The following is a 22,632-nucleotide window of genomic DNA, read 5'->3' as shown; positions in this document are numbered from 1 at the left end:
AATTAATACAGTTTGTTAGAAAACATTTTTTTGGATGAGAAATATTAACAGAAATGAACTGATATTGTTACAAAACTGTAATAAATTTACTCAGAAGATTGGATTTCTCCAAATCAAATAAAAATAAAGACCTGACCTGACTGAGAAAAATGAATGTCATTTTTGGATTCAGTGGTGCAAAGTAGTCCTAATTCAGATAAAAAAACATAGACAACTTCCAAAAATATTTTTTAGTTACCCAGTGTTATAATCTCTGAACAGAGAAGTGCAACAAGAATAATCCAGGGGGATTTGGATTTGGGATAGAAGCAGAAGTCATTGTTATTTCCATTTGCCATAACGCCACATATTTATTGCAGTTAATAGACATGCAGGAGTGTCTGAACAGGGAGAAGACTGAGATGTTTCCACTATGTGTATAAAGGCATATGTAGGGCCTAAAATATTAATAAAAGCTGTTATATTTTACTACTGCTATCTATTTAGCTAACAAGCTAAATATTTGGGTAATATGCAAATTCAAATGCTGATAAATGGAAGAGGACAACCAAAACAGAAACTGGGTCTTTCAAACTTCCTTTTCCCATGGCGATGAGTCCCTCTGGTCAGAGGGTTTTTCTCAACAGCTGCACCTTAATGATGCTCACAGGTACGTCTGCTAACTTGGATTATGTCAGCATGAAAGCAACAGCCAACCATCGTAAGACTTTTTCACTCACAAACGTCTGCAGTCTTTATTAATCAGCAAATCCTGATCAACAACATGTTCAATGTAAATATAATGATGTTTATTTTAACCATCCATCCATTGGCTACACCCACCGATCCGTCATTAATTAAAGAAAATTAATCCAGTTAGTTTAGTTTTATAGTGTCCATTGTTAATTTATTGAAGCAAACCAAACCCTGATTTTTATGTTAGGTTACACCCCTATAATTAACAATAATGTAGCAACAGCTTTAGTCATTAATCAAAAGTAACAGTTACTACTCTCGGATGTTTAGTGCTCTCTAAACAGTGGAGTTTTACTCCCAGTGAAACCAACACCAACCCACCAGTGGCTGGTTTCTCAAGAAGACTAATGAAAAACATGTTGGCCTTTATGGTTTTTTAAAACTGCTGGAAAAAAAGGGGAGAGCTCCCCAACATTAAACAAAAAAATAGAGACACAAGAGCTGAAATGGAAAGTGGAAAGAATGGTTTGCCTTTCTCATGGGGAGCAACAATGGAGTCTGTTCATCGGAGGCCCGACCCTGGATGCAGCCAAACCACAGCCAACGCACTGAATATGTCAGAAACGGCACTGAGTGTGTGTCATTTCCCTCTCTGCATGTCTGAACCCACAACCAATCTTGTACAAGACAATCTGTCAGGGGCCACATTTTCAGAAACAGTCACTCTGTGCAGCTTCACTTCAGAAACCCGTGTTCATATCCTGCTGGCAGAAGCTCTGTTGGAGAGCTTCACATCTTCACAGCTGCTGTTTCTCACAGTGAGGCATGTTGGGGTCATCTGGACAATCAGTCACCATCAAACTTTCACGATTATTAGCTTTTAACATTAAGGTCTGTTGGGATTTGGGGTGATCAGGCTGAACATCCAGGTAAAGGTGCATCAAACTAGAACAAGAATTGCATCAGCTGACTTTTGGCCAAGACATAAAAATGCAACACAATAAATGAACTTTCCCCAAAAAACGTTTCCAAATCAAGGATCACTGGTGACATTTCCGTTCTTTACTGACACCCTGCAGTCACAACAACTGAAGAAGCTGTTGGCTGAGAGCTGCGTATACGTCTAATAACAGAAAGTTGAGCGAAGGAAAAGTATTGAAAGGAACCTAGAAGAAAGGGAGAGATTCACAAGGTGTGGACTGCGGGTTGACTTGGTGCTTTAGGCTCCGACTGTCAAGACGTGGACGATGCAACCACCACCACTGCGCTTATGTGTGGGTAGTTCATGGTTATTTGCTATGATATTGTGTGGCCTTTTTATCGCTTTAACTATGTGGTTTCTGTGGAAACAAAATGTTCCCGTGGGGGCTTTGGCTTAATAGCTGGTTTTATTTTTTGCATGGAAAATATAATGGAGGAATTTCCCATTATATTTCCCATTATGCCCCAGGTGGAGGAGTTCAAGTATCTCGGGATCTTGTTCACGAATGAGGGAAGAAGGGAGCGGGAGATCGACAGGCGGATTGGCGCAGCGTCTGCTGTCAAGCGGGCGCTGTACCGGTCTGTCGTGGTGAAGAGAGAGCTGAGCCAAAAAGCGAAGCTCTCGATTTACCGGTCGATCTACGTTCCCACCCTCATCTATGGTCATGAGCTTTGGGTCATGACCGAAAGAACGAGATCGCGGATACAAGCGGCCGAAATGGGTTTTCTCCGTAGGGTGGCTGGGCTCTCCCTTAGAGATAGGGTGAGAAGCTCAGTCATCCGGGAGGGACTCAGAGTAGAGCCGCTGCTCCTTCACATCGAGAGGAGCCAGTTGAGGCTCGGGCATCTGGCCAGGATGCCTCCTGGACGCCTCCCTGGTGAGGTCTTCATGTCCCACCGGGAGGAGGCCCCGGGGAAGACCCAGGACACGCTGGAGGGACTATGTCTCTCAGCTGGCCTGGGAACGCCTCGGGATTCCCCCGGAAGAGCTTAGAAGAAGTGGCTGGGGAGAGGGAAGTCTGGGCCTCCCTTCTGAAGCTGCTACCCCCGCGACCCGACCTCGGATAAGCGGAAGAAGATGGATGGATGGAATTTCGTCCAAAACCAACTGTGTAAATGTTGGGGGGGGGGGAGCAGATGCTCCCAATTGAACAACACATCCAGAGGAGAAGCATCTGAATCACTAAAACGTAGCTCTAGGTAGCGCTCTGAGTACTAACTTTACACATCTGACTCACTGATGGTTGAACAACAGAAACCTGCAGAATGAGAATCAGAGCCTTCAGCTCACCTGAAACTGATTCTCTCTTTTCTTACAGTAAAAAAACTCAAAGGAGCAACATGATTCACATTCCTGTTTCTCCGTCTTCCTCTCTGTTCCCAGGTCAGCCGTTTCTCCGGTGTAAGGTTTGTTCAGAAGCAACACGATTCACCCAGACTGGACTCTAAAAGCTGCTTCTCTTGTTTCCTCCTGGACAAACCCGACTGCCTGAGCTTTCAGACAAGAACTGCTTTCTTTCCCACAAGAACACAGTTTCAGGACTGTCTTCTTTTATTTTCAATGCAACCACCAAAAATATTACTGCAAAGTGATACAGAAATGTATTCCAATAATTCCCCTCTTAATTTCAGGCCTAGTGCAGAGAAAGTTTAACGATGATGCGATCTCTGAATCAGACCCAGATCTGTAAATCTGACCTGCTCTCCGTTTCCACTCTGTTCTTCTGACAGCGATGACATTTTTCTTTCCACAGCTGATAAAACCTGACAGACAAACCTGACCGGCCGCACAGGTGTGGGCCTGTCGACCAATCAGGGAGCAGTAGCTGCACAGAGGAAGTCCATCCATGCAAACATGGCGACTGATAAGCAAATGCTGGAATTAGGGCGAGAAGTGGTTCCCAATGAAGAATTACTCAGACTTAATGAAGCGAGGAGGTTTTACCCCCACAGTAAAAACACGGGCAGCAGAAAGAGTTGGAAAATAGGTTGACGTTATACTTTATACTGCAGCATCACGGCTCTGCTCTCAGGTTTACTGAAACAAACACAGTTATCCCTTCTGCATCTTTGTCCTTCCACCCAACTTTTCAGTATATTTGGGTATAGTCAACGTCTTAAGCAACGTCTTTTTGTGGCTGATGCTCCTTGTGAAGGGCATTAAAGAATACATGCTGACTATTATCTCTTTGGGATGCTTCTAACGTCTCTGATTCAGGAATGACTAGAAACACAAAGGATTCAAGAGTTGGACTTTTTTCTTCCACTTCACACGTTCAGATTTTTTTATTGGTTTGATGTGTTATCTTAAAAATAAACAGGAAAAAATGATTTAATTAGCTCCCTTTGTAATTATTCCTCAACTCAATGCAAGGAAACGACTCCTCTTCACATTCACCTGCTACTTATCTTCCCAAGAAGCAGGACGATTCCCCTCAAGTTTTAAATAAATTGAAAAAGGTAGACATTTTTTGGGACCGTTTCTCACCTGGAGGAACCTGCTGTTACCTTGACAACAGCACATCATCAGCGCCAGCTTCAGTTCAGTCGGTCAGAAGCAACATGGATCTGTGCAGCGCTCCTCTGTCCTCAGCTGTCAGTACTGAGGGAACGTAATGGCTGCTGGATTACTGCTGGAGCCAAATTTACATTTAGATGTGTGGCTGTTTCTGGCAGCTCACTCAGTGTTCCCAATAATTCAATTAATTGGCTTAAATAATTGGGCTTTTATGGTCCTTACATTAAGTGTTTCTCTACCGATGTCTCTAAATTACAGTGAGTGTGATGTAAGTGGATTATATTAAAAATAACAGGATGCAGATCGGCTTTATTATCAGAAAATGGGGCGAAGCCTCCAATTACCAGGAGATTGGATAATTACTTCCATGAGGTTATTTATACTCCAAAGGCCACATTCTGGGTCAGAGAAGACGAGGGAAAATAAAAAAAGATAATAGGAATAAAATGTCAAAAAGAGCAGTTGAATTTGACAGAAAAACAAAATTAGAAAATATTAACTCAGCTTTATTTTTTGACCCTTTAATTTTTGCCATTAGTTAACTGATGACAGAGACAGACGCTGAGCTTGAAGTTTTTTCCTAATCAGAAATGGGATGATTTCAGATGCTATAAATAGTTTATGAGGGCAGCCATTATGGAATTTTATGCCTGAATAGAAGAGGCAGAAAATGCTGAGTCACTGGTTGCTATGGTGATTCCCTCCTTTTCCAGGAAGCAGGGGAACCCAATAGAACTTCTTTAACTTTATGAATAGGAGGCCGGCTGAGTGATTTCTGCACAACAAACTGTAAGACCTTCAGAAGTGAGTCACACTGACTCAACGCTCAGAAATACCAACATTGTGGTGTATAAACTGTGACGGAGGAGATCAAACTGTGGATATTAAAGGCATTCAAATACAAAATGTTTCTGAATGATGCAACATCATCACTATATGCTGAAGATCCTCAGGGAAAATCTAAGGAAATCATGAAGTTAATCTATGACTAGATTGATGAACAAGCAGACGGACGGATTTAGAACAGGATTTGTATTTTCAGGTCATTTTCCCTGTTTTCTCCTTTTATTTTAATCCAACCCAGTAAATTCTTTCAACCCAAAGCAGCCGAGTAAATAATTTAGAAACTATCAGATCCGACAGAGGCGACCCCTCAGAGCTCAGATGTTAGCTGGCAGGATGTTGCGGCTCCTCCGCCTCATTCAGGGACTCAACCTGCAGCTCAGACGCTTCCTTCAACCTGACCTTCTCTGTTTTCACCTCTCTGTCCTCTCAAGCATTTCTCTCACATTCCTTTCCTCCAGCCGCATTCCTCTCCTCTCTTTTATCCAGTCCTACAAAAACGTCTGTGGAAACAGGAAATCAGTTCTGTTCTCAAATTTTTATTCGCTTTTAAATTTCTTTGTTCATCTAAGCTCAAGTTCACCTTCAAAACTTGAAGCAGATAAAAAATAAACTGACGGAAACTTAAAAACTAATAATCAACCAGAGTTTTTATTACATTTATCTTCTCTGGATTTCCCTGATGTGGGTCAGCAACACGTATTTCTAATAATATAAAAGCAGCAGTTTTGGTTTCAGTAGAGGAAAAATATTAAATTAAAGTTACTTTTTTAATATCCAACTGGGTAATAGTTGTGTTTTTAAACTGTAGAAGGAAGCAGGAGTACCCAGAAAGAATACAGGAGGAGAAAATAATAATCTAATGCAGAAAAACTTCAAGCCGGGATTTGAGCCGAAGACTTTCATGCTGGAATTCAACAACGTTGCCAAAACTCAGCTGTACAACCGCAGTTTAATGCAAATCAATTAATTTATGACAAGTAATTAAAATCAAATGCATAAATAAATTGCTATACTTTCTAATCACATAATCAGATTCAGATCCAGTTAAACGTTTCAATCCAATATCTGAGGAATCCCAGATAAACTGAACCGTTTTGACTTCAACAGCAAAACCTCGTCACTAATAGAAACGTTACGTTTCTTTTCTTAAACAGAAATCTGCAAATGACTGATCAGCATATCATCAGAAAAAAAGCTGTAAAAATATGTTAACCTGCTGGAGGGCATGAGGTTCTAACAAATGACCAGGATAAAGATGAATAAGTCTGTAGTTACCGAGTAAAAGCTGAAGGAAGAAGACCAGAAGTTTGCTACTCAAATGATCCTGAATCTGAATAAATGGGAGCAAAAACAGCAGAAATGGTGATTCTAGAGTGAGCAGATATGATAATCCCTGATATACAAAACAAAAGCAGAAAACTGAGGCAAAAAACAAACATCAGGTCAAACTGAGAAGAATCATGTTGCTGATCTGGACAACAACATTTCCCATCAACCTGCAGTAAATCTTTAATCTGACACTCAGAAATGCTTGAGAACATCAAATTATGCATTAAAACATGGAATCCAAAAATGTACCAAGTATTTTTTATTTTAGTTTCAAGTTAAAATATCTTAATACACCTGAAATAAGACAAAACCAACTTTACAAGTAAATGTCCTGCAACATATAGGAGCAGTTTTAAGTTTGTAATTCCTCAGGATTGATGATGAAAACGGATCAGTTCCACTGGCAGATTTTTTCCCTCAGAACATGGGAGAAATGTCTGATCATAAGTGAAATAATCTGCCAGTGGAACACATATTATTTTAATGAATATTAAGTAATTGACTTAAAACAAGTTCTTATATGTTGCTGAAGGGAAACTGGTTTTTATCTCATTTCAAGTGCAAAGATCTTTGCACAACAAAATAGACCCAAACTACTTGGTAAGATTTTGTGTTTTTGCTGTAAAGATGTTTTTTAATTTTTTATAAAGATGTAAACTGCAGCTCTTCAGTCCAGTTTGTGGATCTTAAGCCCATAACCATCCTGTGTCTGGGAATAATGCAACAAAGCTAATTCCCAGTTTATTAAAATGTTTATTAAATGCTAAATTAAGATGTGATTCTGTTCCTTCAGTTTCTCCGCGGTCAGCTTGTGTTCTGACCGGCCCGGCAGCAGCGCCTGCGCGTCACGGTTCAGTTCTGCAGGGAACTTTACGAGGCGGCATGAAGCAGCTCGGTTTGGCCCGAGGCTGCTGCAGCAGCGGCTGCAGCTCTGGTTCTGGAAAACACATTTAGCGCAGCGTGGTTCTGCTCTCAGGCTCATCGGCTCCTCGGTTCTAAGCGAGAGCTTTTAGTTTCCCGTCTAATGAGTGAAACAATCAGCCTGAGCTCCAGATTCCCTCCAACAAAGACCATGTTTGGGAAAATCACAAAGTCACATCGAATCTCTGCAGCAGCGACTCCAATGTTTTCATTCCTGCAGCTACATGATTATGTTGGTCACCAGAGAGTTTTAACTACAAGGGTGCATCCCCCACCTGTTGCTGAATGCTGCCAAATGGATGAAGAAATTTTATAAACTGTTTCTGTTTCAAATCTACAAACGTTTATAATCGTAGAAAGAGCTGCAGTGACTTTCCTGGAGTTGCTGCTGTGGAAACTAAAGCAACTCCAACCATCAACCCTGTTAGGATAAAACTGGTGACAGAAGCTCTGACTGCAGACCAGCTACCTGAGCAGATAGCCTGACTAATTACCAAGCTTCTGATAAATACTGGCTTAGCGCTTTAGCAGAACTAATGTTTATGACTAACGCTTTAGGAACAGAGTAACTTAATTTATAGTTAGTCGCCTACAGATATGGTTAAGACTGGTAATACAACACTATGGCTTAAACAATTAATCATATTGATCAAGTAATTTAGTAATCAATTAATCCCTAAGTGGAATTTACAGACTGATAAAAAGACCAAATTCTGAAACATCAACATCCTCAGAGAAATAATTAGGCCAAAAATATAAACATTTTACATTCAAGATACAAAAAATGTAGACTTTGTATTTTCTTATTCAAAAAATAATATAATTTTATTTACATATTCTAATGTATTTCTAATTGTGTATAAAACAGCTTAGATGATTAAATAAAAATCTGCAGAATTTGCAGCATTGTTCATCTGATCAGAATCATTGATAGATTGACCAATTCCTAAAACTATCATTAGTTCCATCCTTGTACAACATAATAATATTAGACAAAGACAGATGATCCCTACATATTGATTGTATTTTTCAGAATTACTGTTACAAGGCCAAAAGGAGGAATGAGATTTTAAGTATGTCGTGTTTTTCTGTAACACCGACCAGCTGGTTTTAACAGAATGTGGGAAAAAAGGAAACTGGAATCATAACCTCAAACATCACACAACAAAATCTATTTCAAACATTTGGTTTCTTCTTCTAAATCTCACTGTCTGCAAATCTAGACCCAAACTGTCTCACAACCATGAAAAAAGATCCAGTTCTGGCTAAAACTGCGATGAATGAATCAAAGCGTAGAAAGCGTGGCTCCGGTGGAGACCTGCATGGGTCTCAGAACTGCAGACGGTTCCAAAACGAAAAAGCTCTAGGCTGCGATCAAAGTACCAGCCAGATGGAAAAGAGATCCATCCGCAGGTTTCATGAAGGAGAGCGTCTGATGCATGAGAAGTGGGTTTTGTTAATGGAGCAGTGAGGCAAAACGCAGCATGCTGGAGCACAGAGGGACGGAAAATATGAGGAAACAACAGCGTGGGATGAAGCGTGGCAGAAACAAGCAGGATGATGGAAACATGGCAGGACACAGATCAATTAAAACTGCTGCTGTCAGAATAAAGGCTGCATCTCTGAGGAAACCGCTTCAACACTCAGGGTGGCTTCGCTTTTCTCAATGGATCATTTTCAAGCTGCCAAATATTTCATTTATCCTCAAGTCAAGTATGCAGCATTTTTCCCACAGCAGAAAAAACATAAATGAGATGAATAGAAACTCATAAAACAACAATGAGATGGTAAAATGTGCAGCGGTGGCGACTGCTTTTCTGGAGCAAATTACAACCCATCATGTAGAAAACAGTTTGCTGAAATCTGCCATAATGTGATGCTAATTATAATTTCAAACCATAAATGTAACATTTTGTTTTATAATAACCATCATCTACTCTTGGATCCTTTTTAGAGTTAAAAGCCATAAAACTAAGCCATAAAGTTTAGAACTGAGTGTACTATCAAAAATACTTGGTATTTTGGAAACATAAATCTGTCAAAATACGGAAGAACGTTAATAAAACTGCTAAATGCTGTTTGCAGACCCTTTAAACTGGTATGTCTTGCATTAAACGGTGCTGATGTTTGTGGGCCGGGTTGGAGTCCAACACTGACCACAGGTAGAACAAGTCACTTTGTTTCAAATTTGGAATAATTTTTGTGAAACTGAATAATGTGTCCCAGATTTTTACATCCACTGTGAGACAATCGTTCTGCCCGGCACTAAATGTCAACAAAGCTTTTCTGTTTCAGGATTAAATGAGTTATTTCTATTTGCTGGATATCAGAATAATGACAGAAAACTTGAAATTCAGATGTTTCCATCCATCTCCTCAGAATTTAGTTTAGCAGTTTGAAATGGAAGACTCGGGTCAAACCTTATGGTCTTCCTTCCACAAGCTTTTCCAACAGGTCCATTCCTCCTGACAGAACTGGTAGAAGTGGGTTGTTGTTCTTCAGGCTCTTCACATGTAGCTGTCGGTGGGTTTCAGGTCGTTTTGAAAACCTATTTAAGATTTAACTTCCCAGCAGATGTCTGGAGACATTGCTTGAATATCTCCATGCAATGATTTGTTCTCTATATGTTGTGAAGCGCACCAGTCCCTCCTGGAGCAAAGCAACTCCACATCAAGAAGCTGCTAATACCTCAAACAACTAAAGGAGACAATAATCATTATGTCCAAACACTTAGAGGTGACCTATTGTGTTTCCTTAAACAAGTTAGTGTGGGTTAATAGGATATACTGAACATGTTCATTGCATTTTTTGCCCAAAATCATTTTTAGATGAGATTTTAATCTTCTCAGTTTTGCCTATTTTAGGGCTCTGTCACTTTAAATCAAAATAAGCTCCCGGTGGCCACGCCCCACAACTCAACATTTGCACTCGCACGTGAAAATGGCTGCAAACAGATTCACATACATACATCTTTGAAAAGCAGAAGTGTAGCCTCCTGCACAACCAATTTGTCTTTTCCAGCAGCCGTTATACAGCCTACGGCAGTGAAACCATCATACTAAATGTGCTCAGCTAAGGTTGCTAGGTGACGCCCTAGGCTTCACTGAGGTTGCTAGGTAACGACGTAGTGCAAGTCCAATGTGACTCAACATTTGGGAGGTTTTTGAAATGGCTGATTTCCAGACACCAAAAAACATTAACTCATTGCCAAAACCAGCTGAGTGGATTTTTTTAAGTGCTTGGGCTGTTTTTGGAAGCAGCACAAACACAAATTAAAGTTTAAAAACTTTTTAAAATACATTTTGCATAACAGGTTCCCTTTAAATTAAGGTCTTTGTACCCTGAGTGTATTTGCAGGTTGTAATGTTGCTTTTTCCTGCTGATTGCGGAGAAACGGCCTCTTCCTGTCAGCCATGTCGGTTCAGCAGCCTCTTTAAAAAATCATCTGCTTTGGTTCTGGGGTTGATTCACACATTTAACATCCAAACCAGAAAGAGTCTCCTTCCTGATCCATCCGGCAGCTGGACGCTCCCATGGCGTCTATATGTGGAACTGTTTGAACAGATGGCACCTCCAGGCACCGGAACCAACAACCAACCAAACCAGTGGCGGTCCTCGGTTCTTTAAGCGTTTCCATGACGTCACACAAGGAAACATCATGTTTATGGTGTTTCTTTAAAATGCATCCTCTGCTGTGCCTCTGTGTAACCAGAGGAATCATCGTCTGTGCAGAACAAACTTATGCATCATTCTGCTGTTCAGCAAATAGAAATAATAATTCTCACATTTAATTTTAATACGATAAAACTGTGGAATCAGAACTGGCCCATTTCTACTTGGTGACCTAAAATACTAATAAAACCTATTTGAAATATTCTCTGCAGTTCTGCTTGGAGAAATTGTTTGTTTTCCAGTGGATTTGCTCTCACAGCTGATTCCACAACATCTGAATAAATTCTGATTAATTTCTGTGGTTTTTTGGTCATTTGTAGCTCTGAGTCTGCAGGGTGGTAATTACTGAGGAAGATGATGGTTTCTGCGTGTTGTGGGTTGTTTTTCTGTCCGTAGCGTCCCACCCTTCGTCTTACGCAACAACTCTCCTCTACACACATGCAGGGTGATTTTATGTTAACAGGAAAACTAATCTCTTTGCTTTTATTCGGATGTTTAAACGTTCCTCTGATTTATAATGAAGGCTGACCTTACTGTTATACAGACGTCACTTTATGTGAGTGTAAAATCCATGAAATCCATTTTTCTCTCTTTTAGCTCCAAATCAATTTAGTTTTCAGCAAAAGAAAATCTCCACTACTGTTTAGAAATATCGACTTTGTTCAGTTCAGAGACCAAACCCACTTTCATTTTCCATCCGGAATGCAGCTAAGTAAAGACAATCAGTTTTGACACTTTCTAAACAAGATATAAAACCAGGGTGAATGTGAGCGGGCGAGTCGGGTCCTACCGGTCCGGTGCAGAAACATCCACAGCAAAACAAACAGGACGACGTGCCGGAGCCTCCACCTTCCACCTCCCCGACGAGGCAAAACCCCCCTGAGGAAGCAAAACATCATCAGTCCAGACTTTCAGCAGCAGCTTTTAATCAGAAAATGTTTTGTTTTGAACAAAAAGCATCGCCCTGAAATGCTGGAACACAAAAATGTCGTTTTGAAAAAAAGTTTCAGTATTTTGAGGTTGTGATGAAATCATCATTTTCTAGGAGCCAGAAACAAAACTAAATGTTTTCATGGTTAAATGATGAAGAGAAAGAACAAACTTTCCTTCCTGATTTCACTTAAATTACTTTAGAAAGAAAAGAAATATGAAAATATGTCTCTTAACGCACGTTTGGACGAATAGCTGTGTGGCAAAGTAAGACTGCAGCAGTGAGTCAGTTTAATGGCAGAAAAGACATTCTGACTCCACGTTTGTCTTTTAGCTAAACATACGCCGTGTAACGCAGGGAAGCAAAAGATTATGAGCAGAAATTTATTACAAAAATGTGTTATACCTGTACAGATAGTTCTGTAGCAAATAGAAATGCCTAATTGAAATCAGAATTCAACACTTTATATAGATTTGTGGCTTTTCCAAAAGCTAAATTGCATCACTTCATTTTCCTAATTGAAGCTGCAGGAGAGAATAATGACCCTGACACAAAAACTACAATTCAAAACACACTTTAAAATGCAAAAAATTACTTTATTCTTAGATTCTCATGTTTTCTGAGTAAAGGAGTGGAAAGTTGACCCAGATAAGACACTGGGTCAACTTGTCTTTTTATTATTTTTAAATCTTCTTGAAGTCTGGTTTGGTTTTACTATTATGATCTTCTTAAATGCCTGCATGTTACAAAAAAATATGGACAAATTATTCTGAAAACAGAGAGAATATGAGAAACAACGGTTTGTGTCACAAGAGTTTATGTTAACTTACAAACCATTTATACATTCCTGATGGTATGTATGCAGTAAGAAAATATTTTACCCTCTGGTGAGGCAACTAAAATGGCTTGACAGAAATAGGAGTTTTCGGAACTTGAATGAACAAAATTTATTTTAATCTAGAGTAAAAACAAAAACACACACAAACACCCCCCCCCCCCCACACACACACAAAAAAGAAAATTATGCAATTACAGAAATCAGAAGGAAAAGTGGAATTTGCTGCAAAAAGCAAGAACAGCAGCAGGTATAAAATGCTGCAAACTCTCTTCACAGAGCAGAAGTCTTCCAGACCACCAGGGGGAGTCGAACACTAAATCCCAGACGCCCAAACCCTCGGTAAAGACGGGTCGTCATGATTTAATGGGATATCCAGAGGAAAGTTGGAGGAAGAAAGAAAGAGGTGTGATGGACTTTATCCCTTTTTCAAACACGTTTTTTTTACCATTATTATATAAGTGCAGAATATTTACACAAGTAATATTACCTGCTCCTGACTCCCCCTGGTGGTCTGGAGCACTTCTGCTTTGTGCAGAGAATTTGCAGCGTTTTATACTTGTTGCTGTTGCAGCATTTTCCCTTTTGCATCATTCATGTTGCAAGAACAACTGAAACCTGACATTTTCCTCAACCAACTCAAACAGTTGCTGACAGCAGACAGAGATAAGCAGCATGAATCCCGCTGCAGATAAAAACATTTCCTCTCCACACTGATGTTCCCATAGTCAAAAGTTGTTTGTTTTGCCCACCAGTCACTGAATAAACGAGTGACCAGGGATCTCAGAGAGCCACCTACGCCTTCATGTAACGTATATGTTTTCCTTATGGCCCCAGGGAGCCAATCAAAACGCTCCCACAGGTCATCATAATGTTTCAGGCCGCTGGCTGTTCCAGCTGCTAATGAGACGAGCTGTGTGGAACATTTTTATGCTTCAACTGAAAAAAACCAAAAAAAAACCACCTTTAAAATACAGTTCTCTTATTTTTTCAAATTTAAATGTCCATGTTAGAATCGAAAGGAGATATCTTTCCAGATGAAGGAAATAAAACCATGATGAACATTAGTAAAGGTTTAATGGTAAAGGTGAAAACTTCAACTAGTAGTTATGATTTAACAATCTGAGTCACTGAAGCATTTAAGGCAGTAAAAGCCTAAACTTTGCTGTCATTTTTTTATGTCAGAGGTAGGTATATTTCAAAATAAGAGCATGAATATCAAACATAACCACTTCATAACTTAAAGTTTACAAAACAACATTTATCCAAAGAACTTGATTTAGGGGAAGCTAAGAGTGTTAAGCATTTTCAAAATTAGAAAAAATGCCACAATTAGATCATGATTGAGCAAAATCAATCAGTTTAACTTCTTCAGTTCATTATACGTTAGACCTTAATGTTACCTCATCTGCCTGCTTCAGTGGTCTGAATGTTCTTGTGTTTAACCTCATCAGAAACCAGGAGTTTCTTATCGAAGTGAATGGAAATATATGGATTTAATATTTTACATGTCAGAAAGTCTGAAAAAAACAAAAAACAGAAAAAAACCCGCAGACCTTTTGAGCCTAAAGTTAACTAAAAAGTTTCCCAGATTTTTGTTAAACCTTTCTTGTCATTATAAAGAGTTCAACCATGCAGAGAACAACCAGGCCTTTAAATGAGAAACCCACAGCATCACAGATTGTCCACTATGCTTCACACAGAGTGTAATGTGCTTTCCATAGATTCGTCCTTTGTTTAAACAACCTGAAGTTTTTCTTGCTGAAAAACTCCATCCTCCTAGCTTTTCATGTCTGGATGATTCACAGGTCAGATTTTAGTGGCTTAAAGAAAAATCCTCTGAAAACATTCAGGTTCTGGACTGAAACTAGGAGAAAATTGCCACTCTGTTGCTCAGGAACACGCCAAACGAATCATTAATATTTACAGCATAGCGAACAGGCTCCAGTTTTAATTCCACCATCCACTTCTGAAAATTCATGCAGCTGCTGACATTAAAGAAAACTCGCCTCTTTGTCAAGTCATGCGTCTCGTTTCCTCGTCTCCCCGCCTCCTCTGGTATGGAAATGACGAGCGGAGCGAGGTCAGCGAACAAGGCTGCATACAGACGGAGGTTTTTGTGTGTGCAGGGCTGGATGGCAGCCTGCAAACCCTCCGCCTCCAGGCAGACATTTTGGGGCCCACGGCTCCTGGTTTCACACCAGGACAGAAACTAAACAGTTGTGAATTTAAACGTTTCCAGAGCCGATCATCTTCAGTGTTTATAACGCGTCTGGTATCCGTCATTTATAAAAGTCTGAATGTTTCTTTCTTCAGAATGTCCCCTGATATTCTATGGTTGAATTAAACCCCCACTCTGCTCTGCTTAAGGCTGTGAAATTTATTGTGTCAAGATGATTATTCTGCATTGTGTCAAACAGTCAAAGTGACTTATTTCAGCATTTCACATTTGCACATAGGAACCAACAACCAGAAGCAAAAAAAACTAAGTTCAAGTAACATTCTTTGTGTTTTGTACAGCACTAGAGGTGCAAACAGGCAGCAAAGACACGAATGATGCAAACTCCAAAACACAAACGCATAAGAAGAAATGCAGCAGAAAAATGTTGCAAACAACACACCGATTCCAGCACAGGGAAGAGATGCAAAAAGGAAAACGCCGTAAATAACAGAAACAACAGCAAGTATAAAACGGAAGTCCTCCAGACCACTAGGGGGATTTGACCGCCAGATCATATGGGACTACGACTTCAGTAAAATCCAGAAGAAAGTTGGATTAATAAAAGAAAAGATGGGTTATACTTCATGTGTTTTACAAACAGTGTTTTTGTTTTCATAAATATTGTAGAACAACAACATATTTACTCCACTCCCCTTAGTGGTCTGGAGGACATCTGATTTACTTGCCGTTTTTGCTTTGTGCAGCATTTTACTGTTTGCTGCTATTTCTTATGATTGCAGCATTTTATTTTACATGCATTTGCATTTCTCTTTTTTGCAGTGAGTTTCACCATTTACTGCATGTTTGCACCTGTTGGCCACCATACCATAAATATGTTTAAACCCCCCTCATACATACATGTTGAAGGATAAACTCCAGTACACATTAAGTACTTTCACTGCCCTCAGTTACTCTGCAGACTGAGAGGCTGAGACTCAGAAAATGCTGAGTCAGGGTTGCTAATGTGATTCCCTCCTTTCAGCAGAGAAAAACATGAGAATTTAAGCTTGACACAAAACAGTCAATTTGTGAAAACGATAAAATATAGCAAAGGAAATCTTGAACTCCAGGTGGCGTAACCATCTGGTGGCAAAACACGTCCATTCTCATGTGTCTGCGGTGTTTTATGCTAGAGATCCGATTAGCTTGTCCGGGTTTGGACATCGAAAAGATGGGAGGAAAACAGGGAGACTACAGTCCTCAAGTTAATAAAAAATCCAAGTGTAAATTTAGCCTTCTGCTAACTTAAATATTTAGCAAAACGAGCTTGTGAGGTTATGTTTGCATATACTTTGAAAACTAAGATTTCTGGAGAAAGATTGAGAAGCTCAGTGAAAGCTCAGAGAAACATGTCCAGATTCAGAAACTCTGGAAAACTGCAGATCAATTCGACTTTCAGGAGATCAGAACTAGATCTGGCTGCTTGACAGAAAAACACAACAAATCGAGACCAAATGAAGAGATGTGTTGACAGTGTCACTGGAGCAGAAATCAGCACCGAACAGCAGAAACTTTGTGTCAAACAAAAACGGCCTGATGGAGCAAATCGGCTGGACCTGAGATGTTTCCAATGGTGTCAGCAAAACCGGAGCGAGGAGCCGGGCAGAGCAAAGTACTGACCGGCAAGATGCATCCATCCATCTGTTATCAGTCCATCCATCCATCCAGTCAGTCAGCATCACCGTAAAGGTCACTTTCAGACTCCTCCATCTCCAAACAGCTGAGCTGCATGTTCATTACATCACACAGATGTTATGCAACTGGAATGCTTGTTGGTTAAAGTCCCACACAAACTGCATGAAACACAACAACATGCAAACCCGTTCAAAGACACATTCAAAGCAGAATATGTGATAATCTTACATAGTGATGAGAAAATATGCATTTTTAGAAAACAGTTTGGGCCTTTATGTGATGGATGTTATGTAATGGGAAAAGTATCTGGATATAAATGACATTATGGCAAACTCTGTTTCTTCATTAAATCTGTAGGAACTGGACTTTCCAAATAAAATCTAACGACAAAGACAAATGTCCAACTTTCAAGCAATTGTACTTGAGCCTCGTTTGTTGGTAAATGAAGAACACATAGGCTTAACTGGTGAAAATAAATGATATTCATAACATGAAAATAACAGGGTGGACACGTCATGTCATAAAATAGCCTCATAAATGCAGGGTGGACAAATTTCTGCTAATTTTAGCATTAAATGAGCACATGGTGAACCTACTGTTAAAATAATTAATTCACCAATTTGGTACTTTAAAAATCTATTTCTGATTTCTGTGAGGTGTTTATATTAATTGATAAAACATTAAGAGAGTTTGGCCATGTTAAGCTGGAAAACATCCAATTACACATAATACAATAAAAATGGCTAAAAATTAATAGAAATATTTACTTACTTTCATACTAGTCAATGTTTCAGTTGAGGTAATAATGTCTCTAAAGATACCAGAGGATTTTTTTAAAGGATCCAGTCATTCAATGATCCAGGAATCGTTTGATCAATCCACTAATCAATCAACAATCAACCTGTTTTTCATTCATTCATTAGTTTAATATTCAGAGTGACCAAGCCAGATACCGAGCATGCGTTATATTTATCGAACCATGTTCAAGCATCCGGAAACAGAAAACTAAAAAATACTCGACAGAAAAGATGCAATCAGAGCAAAAAATACAAAACTTAAGAAAATCTAAATCCTGTTGAAAGGAAAACAATCAAAGAGGCTCCAACATACAGCTGGTTTAAAACCATAAAAGTGTTTTTTTCTCAGTGCTGAAGCTTCATTTAAACCACTAACATCTAAACCAGCAGTCAGGACGGAGCCGCCTTCATTTGAGCTGCAGGCGTTTTACCTGACTTCCACCTGAAACTTCTTCTTCTTCTGTTCTGAATGTCAGCAGGATGAAAGTGAAGCTGCAGGTGGAGAGATCAGACTTTCCCCCTGCAGTTTAATTAAATCACATTCCAGCTCCATCTTCCAGTAACAGATCAGCTGCGTTTCCAGCTGGACCTGCTGACCCCCCCCTCCTGTCAACAGGTTGTTATTTAACACCGCCTCGCCTCGTTAACAGCAGCCAGCGTGAGGAGGCTTCAGACCGAATCACCTCCACAGGTAACATGGCAGCAGCGGCTCCTCCTTAAACAACACCTTCTTTGATAAAGTCTAAATAAAGTGGAGAGATTCTCTGGAGAACCTCGACTCTTCCAACATCCCTGCAGTCACATTTTATACTAAATACAAAATCACTTATCTTGATCTTCAGCAGAAAGTTGGGAAAGTCCTTCTAGAAGAATTTCAAAACAGCTTAAGAAGAGCCAAACATTTCTCCAAAGGTAAAAGGAAATAGTTTGAGGTTGTAAAACTGAGGAACCACAAAGGCTCAAGTCGCCATGATCTGGTAAAGGTTTCATATTTTGATGGAGACAAAAGCTCAACAACTTCAAGTTGGACTTAAATCTGCAGCTGAACCAGAATAAATGACCAGATTGATTCTGGATGAAAAACTGAGATGTTTGGATTCCCAAACCAACGTTGGTATCACTTCAGCTAAACTAATTTTTCGCTCTGTACTTTATCGCTTTTGCTAACTTTGAAAACCTTTAGTGCACTTAGATTCCCCTAAATTACCTTTAGTTGAATAAATTTAAGTTTTGGTTATTGATTTAAGAATTCCTCTAGCAGTGAAACTTTCAAATTCATGCTCTTATTTTGAAGTGGGTGAAAACAATTTAGTTCCAGTTTTCTCTATTTTCCCCCACAAAGCTTTTAATCCAAACAAGAAACAAAATAAAACAGTGGAGAACAAAATATAATCACAAATGCAATATTGAAGAGAATTACAGAACATGTCAAATATGTCAAAATTAAACTGGAGCTTGAGAGTTAAAACCTTTCTGGGGAAAATCCAGTTTGAATTGCTTCCACTAAATCCTGTGTTGGTTTAGCAGAACTAATGTTTATGATTTGAGCTTTAGGATGAAAGCAATAACTTTTTATTCAGCTGGTTCCCATCGCTGTCCACAACATCAGGATGAAATACAATCTACTAAAAAATTAGATTTGGGGCTGAATGTACAACTTCTTAAGATCATGTTCACCTCAAAAAACGTTGTGAAAAGGTTTGTTGTATAATCATCTCTCCCTTAAACAGACAAACAAAAAAAATCACTTTTAGAGAAGTTTTTAACTTCCTTTAGTTCACAGGCGTGACGACAAGTCACCAGCAAAACCTGCTTAAAACGTGCAGAACTCAACATTTAAAGCTGTTTCACATCATTTTAGACAAGCCTGATGTTAAAAATAAAACCGACAGTAAATTTTAACCTATAAAGGTTTTCTGCTTCGTCTCAAAGCCGTCCACCATCATCTGCCATCTGACCGCCATGGAAAGAAAAAGAAAACTTTCTCTTTCTCAGAAAGTCTCAGGACCTTCTGAGAGTTTATGAGTTGAGATCAAACCTGAGTTTCATGTATAAACAACAGAACTGGAGACGGTTCTTGGGTTTTAAATTTCCAGAAACTGATTTTCATCCCAGCAGAACCCAAAATGTTTTTGGATAAACAATAAAACTCAGACAAAAGTGACACTTTATTTTTAGATTTCAAAACATGGGAAGACAGAAAGTGTTTTTTTGTTTCAGTATTGAAGGGATTTGCTGAACATTTTGTTTCAGCTGATGACATCGCCTTGAAAAAGCATGAACGTCCCTCAGAGCTATTTTCCATTTTGTCACGCTACAACCAGAAAAGTTCTTTATCGGGACTTTAAATAAAAGACTAACACAAAGTGGAGCAAAGAAGACAATGCATGGCATTCACTTTTCTTCTACCTCTAAATAAAATCCAAAAAGGTCTCAGAGAGAGCAAACGGCATTTTGAAGAAGTGACTAAATGCTACATGTGGCAGAAAACTAACAACCTTAACAAACCGTCCCTATAGGGAAACATGGTGGTGGCAGCATCATGCTGTGGGGAAGACAGTCCGGAGATGAATGAAGCTCCATCCTGACAATCAATCAGCTGCTTCTGTTATGTATTACAAACATTTTCCTTTATTGAAATCATGATGAATCTTTATTATTTTCTCTGTTTTCCTCTGATGCCAATAAAAATACAACATCGAGATTTTAATGAGACAAAATGAAACGTTCAGTACGGTGCATTTCTGTCGATCCAGGTCTTTTCTTTAGATAAATAATTTTTCATAAATTTGATAGTTGAATAATTCAAGTTAAAATGAGAAACATGAGAAAAGCTTCATAAAACATTCAGAGTTGTGGGAAAATGTGAATTTTTCTAATATCTGGAAACTGATGGAACGTTGATCTTGTTTGTTTAAATTTCAAAACAAGTTTACGTTTTAATATTTTTTGTTTACTTAAAACCTAATCAGAATTAAAATGTTCTTTACATCACTGGTGGTCATTTCTTCAAATTGTTGACAAACGAAACAAATTTAAGTCTTAAATGAAAAATGAAACGAGTGTCAGATGGAATTTATTTCTATTTACTTTACAATAACTGACTAAAATAAATAAATTAATAGTTTCAAAACCTCTGAGTTCACTTAGACATAAATGTTCCTTTTTAAAGACAGAGGGAGGAAAACCACAGAACTGATCCTGATTGGTTTTCTGTTTTAGTCGTTTAAAAAACATTAAAAGGTTTATTTCCATCCCAGATTAAAGTACAGAGAGAGAAATAAAACTGAATTTTAACAGGATTTCAACTACAGCAAATAAAAACTACAGGTCAATGATTATTTAGTTTCACTGGTAATAGTAATAATATATGAAAATTGGTGAAACTGTATGCAATTTGCATCAAAAACGTTTTATAAAAAATGGAATTAATTGACCATAAAAACTGACCAATGACTTTTTTCCGTAACTTTTCCCCCAGCAGCTGTTTTAACCCGATCTCTCCTGATTCTCATGTCAAACTGAAAACCTGCGCAGATGTCAGCAGATCCATGGAAAACATTTCCCACCGCAGAGCTGAAGAGAAAAGATTTTCTCCTCTGCGCCAGATCCAGCATCACGTTTGAGGAGCGGCTGCAGCAGCTGGACGTTTGCATTCAATTAAGGAGCTGAAACTCCCAGCAGCCCTTCAAACTAAACTCAAACTTAGACCTCCGAGCAGGAGCCGCAGCAGCATCTCCAGGTCCGCAAAGACTGGAAATAAAGTTGAAAACACTCACATGTTCTCAGTGCAGCGGCGGCTGATCCCCCCGCAGGATCATTCTGACTCTCTGCAAACTCTCAGGAAAAACGGACTTTTCTTGTTCTTAATGAAGAAGTTCACAAAGACTCCAAACCTGCTAAATCCCAAACGCGTCTCAGCTGAGGCGCAAAAAGTCTCCAAAGTTTGAGGAGCGGAGAGAGGGCGGAGAGACGAGGAGGAGGAGGAGGAGGAGGAGGAGGAAGGTGTTGGTGCGGCTCTCTGGCGGGGTGCGTTCGCTTCTTTGACCCGGATTCACAGGCGGGGACGGGGTTACAGGGGAAAGTTGTATCGTCTGAATTAATGATTTTTAAAAAATGACTTTCTTTCTTCATATGTCTGATTTTACTGGATGTTATATTTTGTTGCTTTTCATCCGATATTTTTAGGTGTCTGACTTTTATTTGAATTAAACTATTATTTTAATATGAAAACATCTCAACAGGTTATCTCATCTTGCAAACAAATTCTAAAAATAAAACATATAAAAAAATAATTCATTAAAGTGACAATAATTTTGGCTAAGATGTAAAAAGTTTTAAAAAACAGCTTAAGGTTTTAAATGTAGTTATAAGCTTTTAATATTTTTCTTTTTATTACTGCAATATTTGCATTGAATTTCCAGAAATAATGACAGAAATAAAAGCACCAGTTATGGTTTTACATCTGATTTTATTGTCATTTTCCATCAAACAGAAAAAAAAGATCCATCCATAATTATCTTTATTTCAAATCTTGAAAATAGAAATCGATGGTTCTTTAAAAATACATTTTGCTGCTACATACAGTTTATTGTGAAGGAATGAAGAAACTGAAATGACTCCATGTTATTTAAATGAGGCGTTCTGTAATTAGTCACTGGTTTTATTTCTTTATTTTTTGTCAGAAATGTCTATTGGAAAGTTTTAAGTTGTTTATAATTCTCATTTAAATAGTTCAAAATAAAAGAGTGGGATGGAAAATGTGTTTTTTATTTTGTAGCATAATAATTCTGCACATATAAAAATTCTAGGAAGTGAAAACCTCACATTTATTTCCTTAAAACATTCATGTTTGAAGTTTCTTAACATTTTAGATGAACAGATGCTGCAGTTGGTGATGAACAGTTAGAACTAATGATAATAATTATATTCACACAGTTCTTACCCTCAAGGAGCAAAGGACATAAAATAAAAGCATCTTTTAAAACCTAAAGAGGTTCATTTCTCTCATTTCGACACATCCTGGTAACTCTGATCGTAGAGCAGGTTTCTGCCTCGGTCTGATCAGAATCAGCAGGTTTGGATCATAAACTCATCTGTTCAGCCTCATCCAGTCACAAAGCGATGTCACGCCTCCGTCTCAGAGCAGATGGATGTGCAGCCTGAGGTGAGCTGCTCTCATGCGTCTCATTTGCCTCTGAACGTCGGAGCTTCCTCCCGATAAGAGCTTTAGGATGCTGCACAGATTTGCATGGTTGTGAAAGGAGCCTC

The 22,632-nt window shown here is 38.9% G+C and overlaps 1 protein-coding gene across 11 annotated transcripts in view; it reads right to left on the bottom strand.

Moving 5' to 3' along the window:
* adgrg6 (adhesion G protein-coupled receptor G6) overlaps nt 1–21,333 on the bottom strand; it is a 70,810-nt gene extending 49,477 nt beyond the window's left edge. For 4 of the 11 annotated variants that reach the window (XM_028040265.1, XM_028040267.1, XM_028040266.1 and 1 more), the window contains exons 1-2: nt 21,141–21,332; nt 11,733–11,821 (exon numbers count right to left, since the gene is read on the bottom strand). In XM_028040265.1, coding sequence (XP_027896066.1) covers nt 11,733–11,821; nt 21,141–21,142 — 91 coding nt within the window. In that variant the 5' untranslated portion in view covers nt 21,143–21,332. Of the gene's footprint in view, nt 1–11,732; nt 11,822–21,140 lie in introns of all 11 variants that reach the window. The other 7 variants (XM_028040275.1, XM_028040273.1, XM_028040276.1 and 4 more) reach the window with 3 other exon arrangements.
* Nucleotides 21,334–22,632: the final 1,299 nt, after the last annotated feature.

The sequence above is a fragment of the Xiphophorus couchianus genome, chromosome 15 (genome assembly GCF_001444195.1).
Source record: "Xiphophorus couchianus chromosome 15, X_couchianus-1.0, whole genome shotgun sequence".
NCBI lineage: Eukaryota > Metazoa > Chordata > Actinopteri > Cyprinodontiformes > Poeciliidae > Xiphophorus > Xiphophorus couchianus.
The sequence above is the reverse complement of the archived record's forward strand: the minus strand, read 5'-3'. Positions and strand labels throughout refer to the sequence as shown.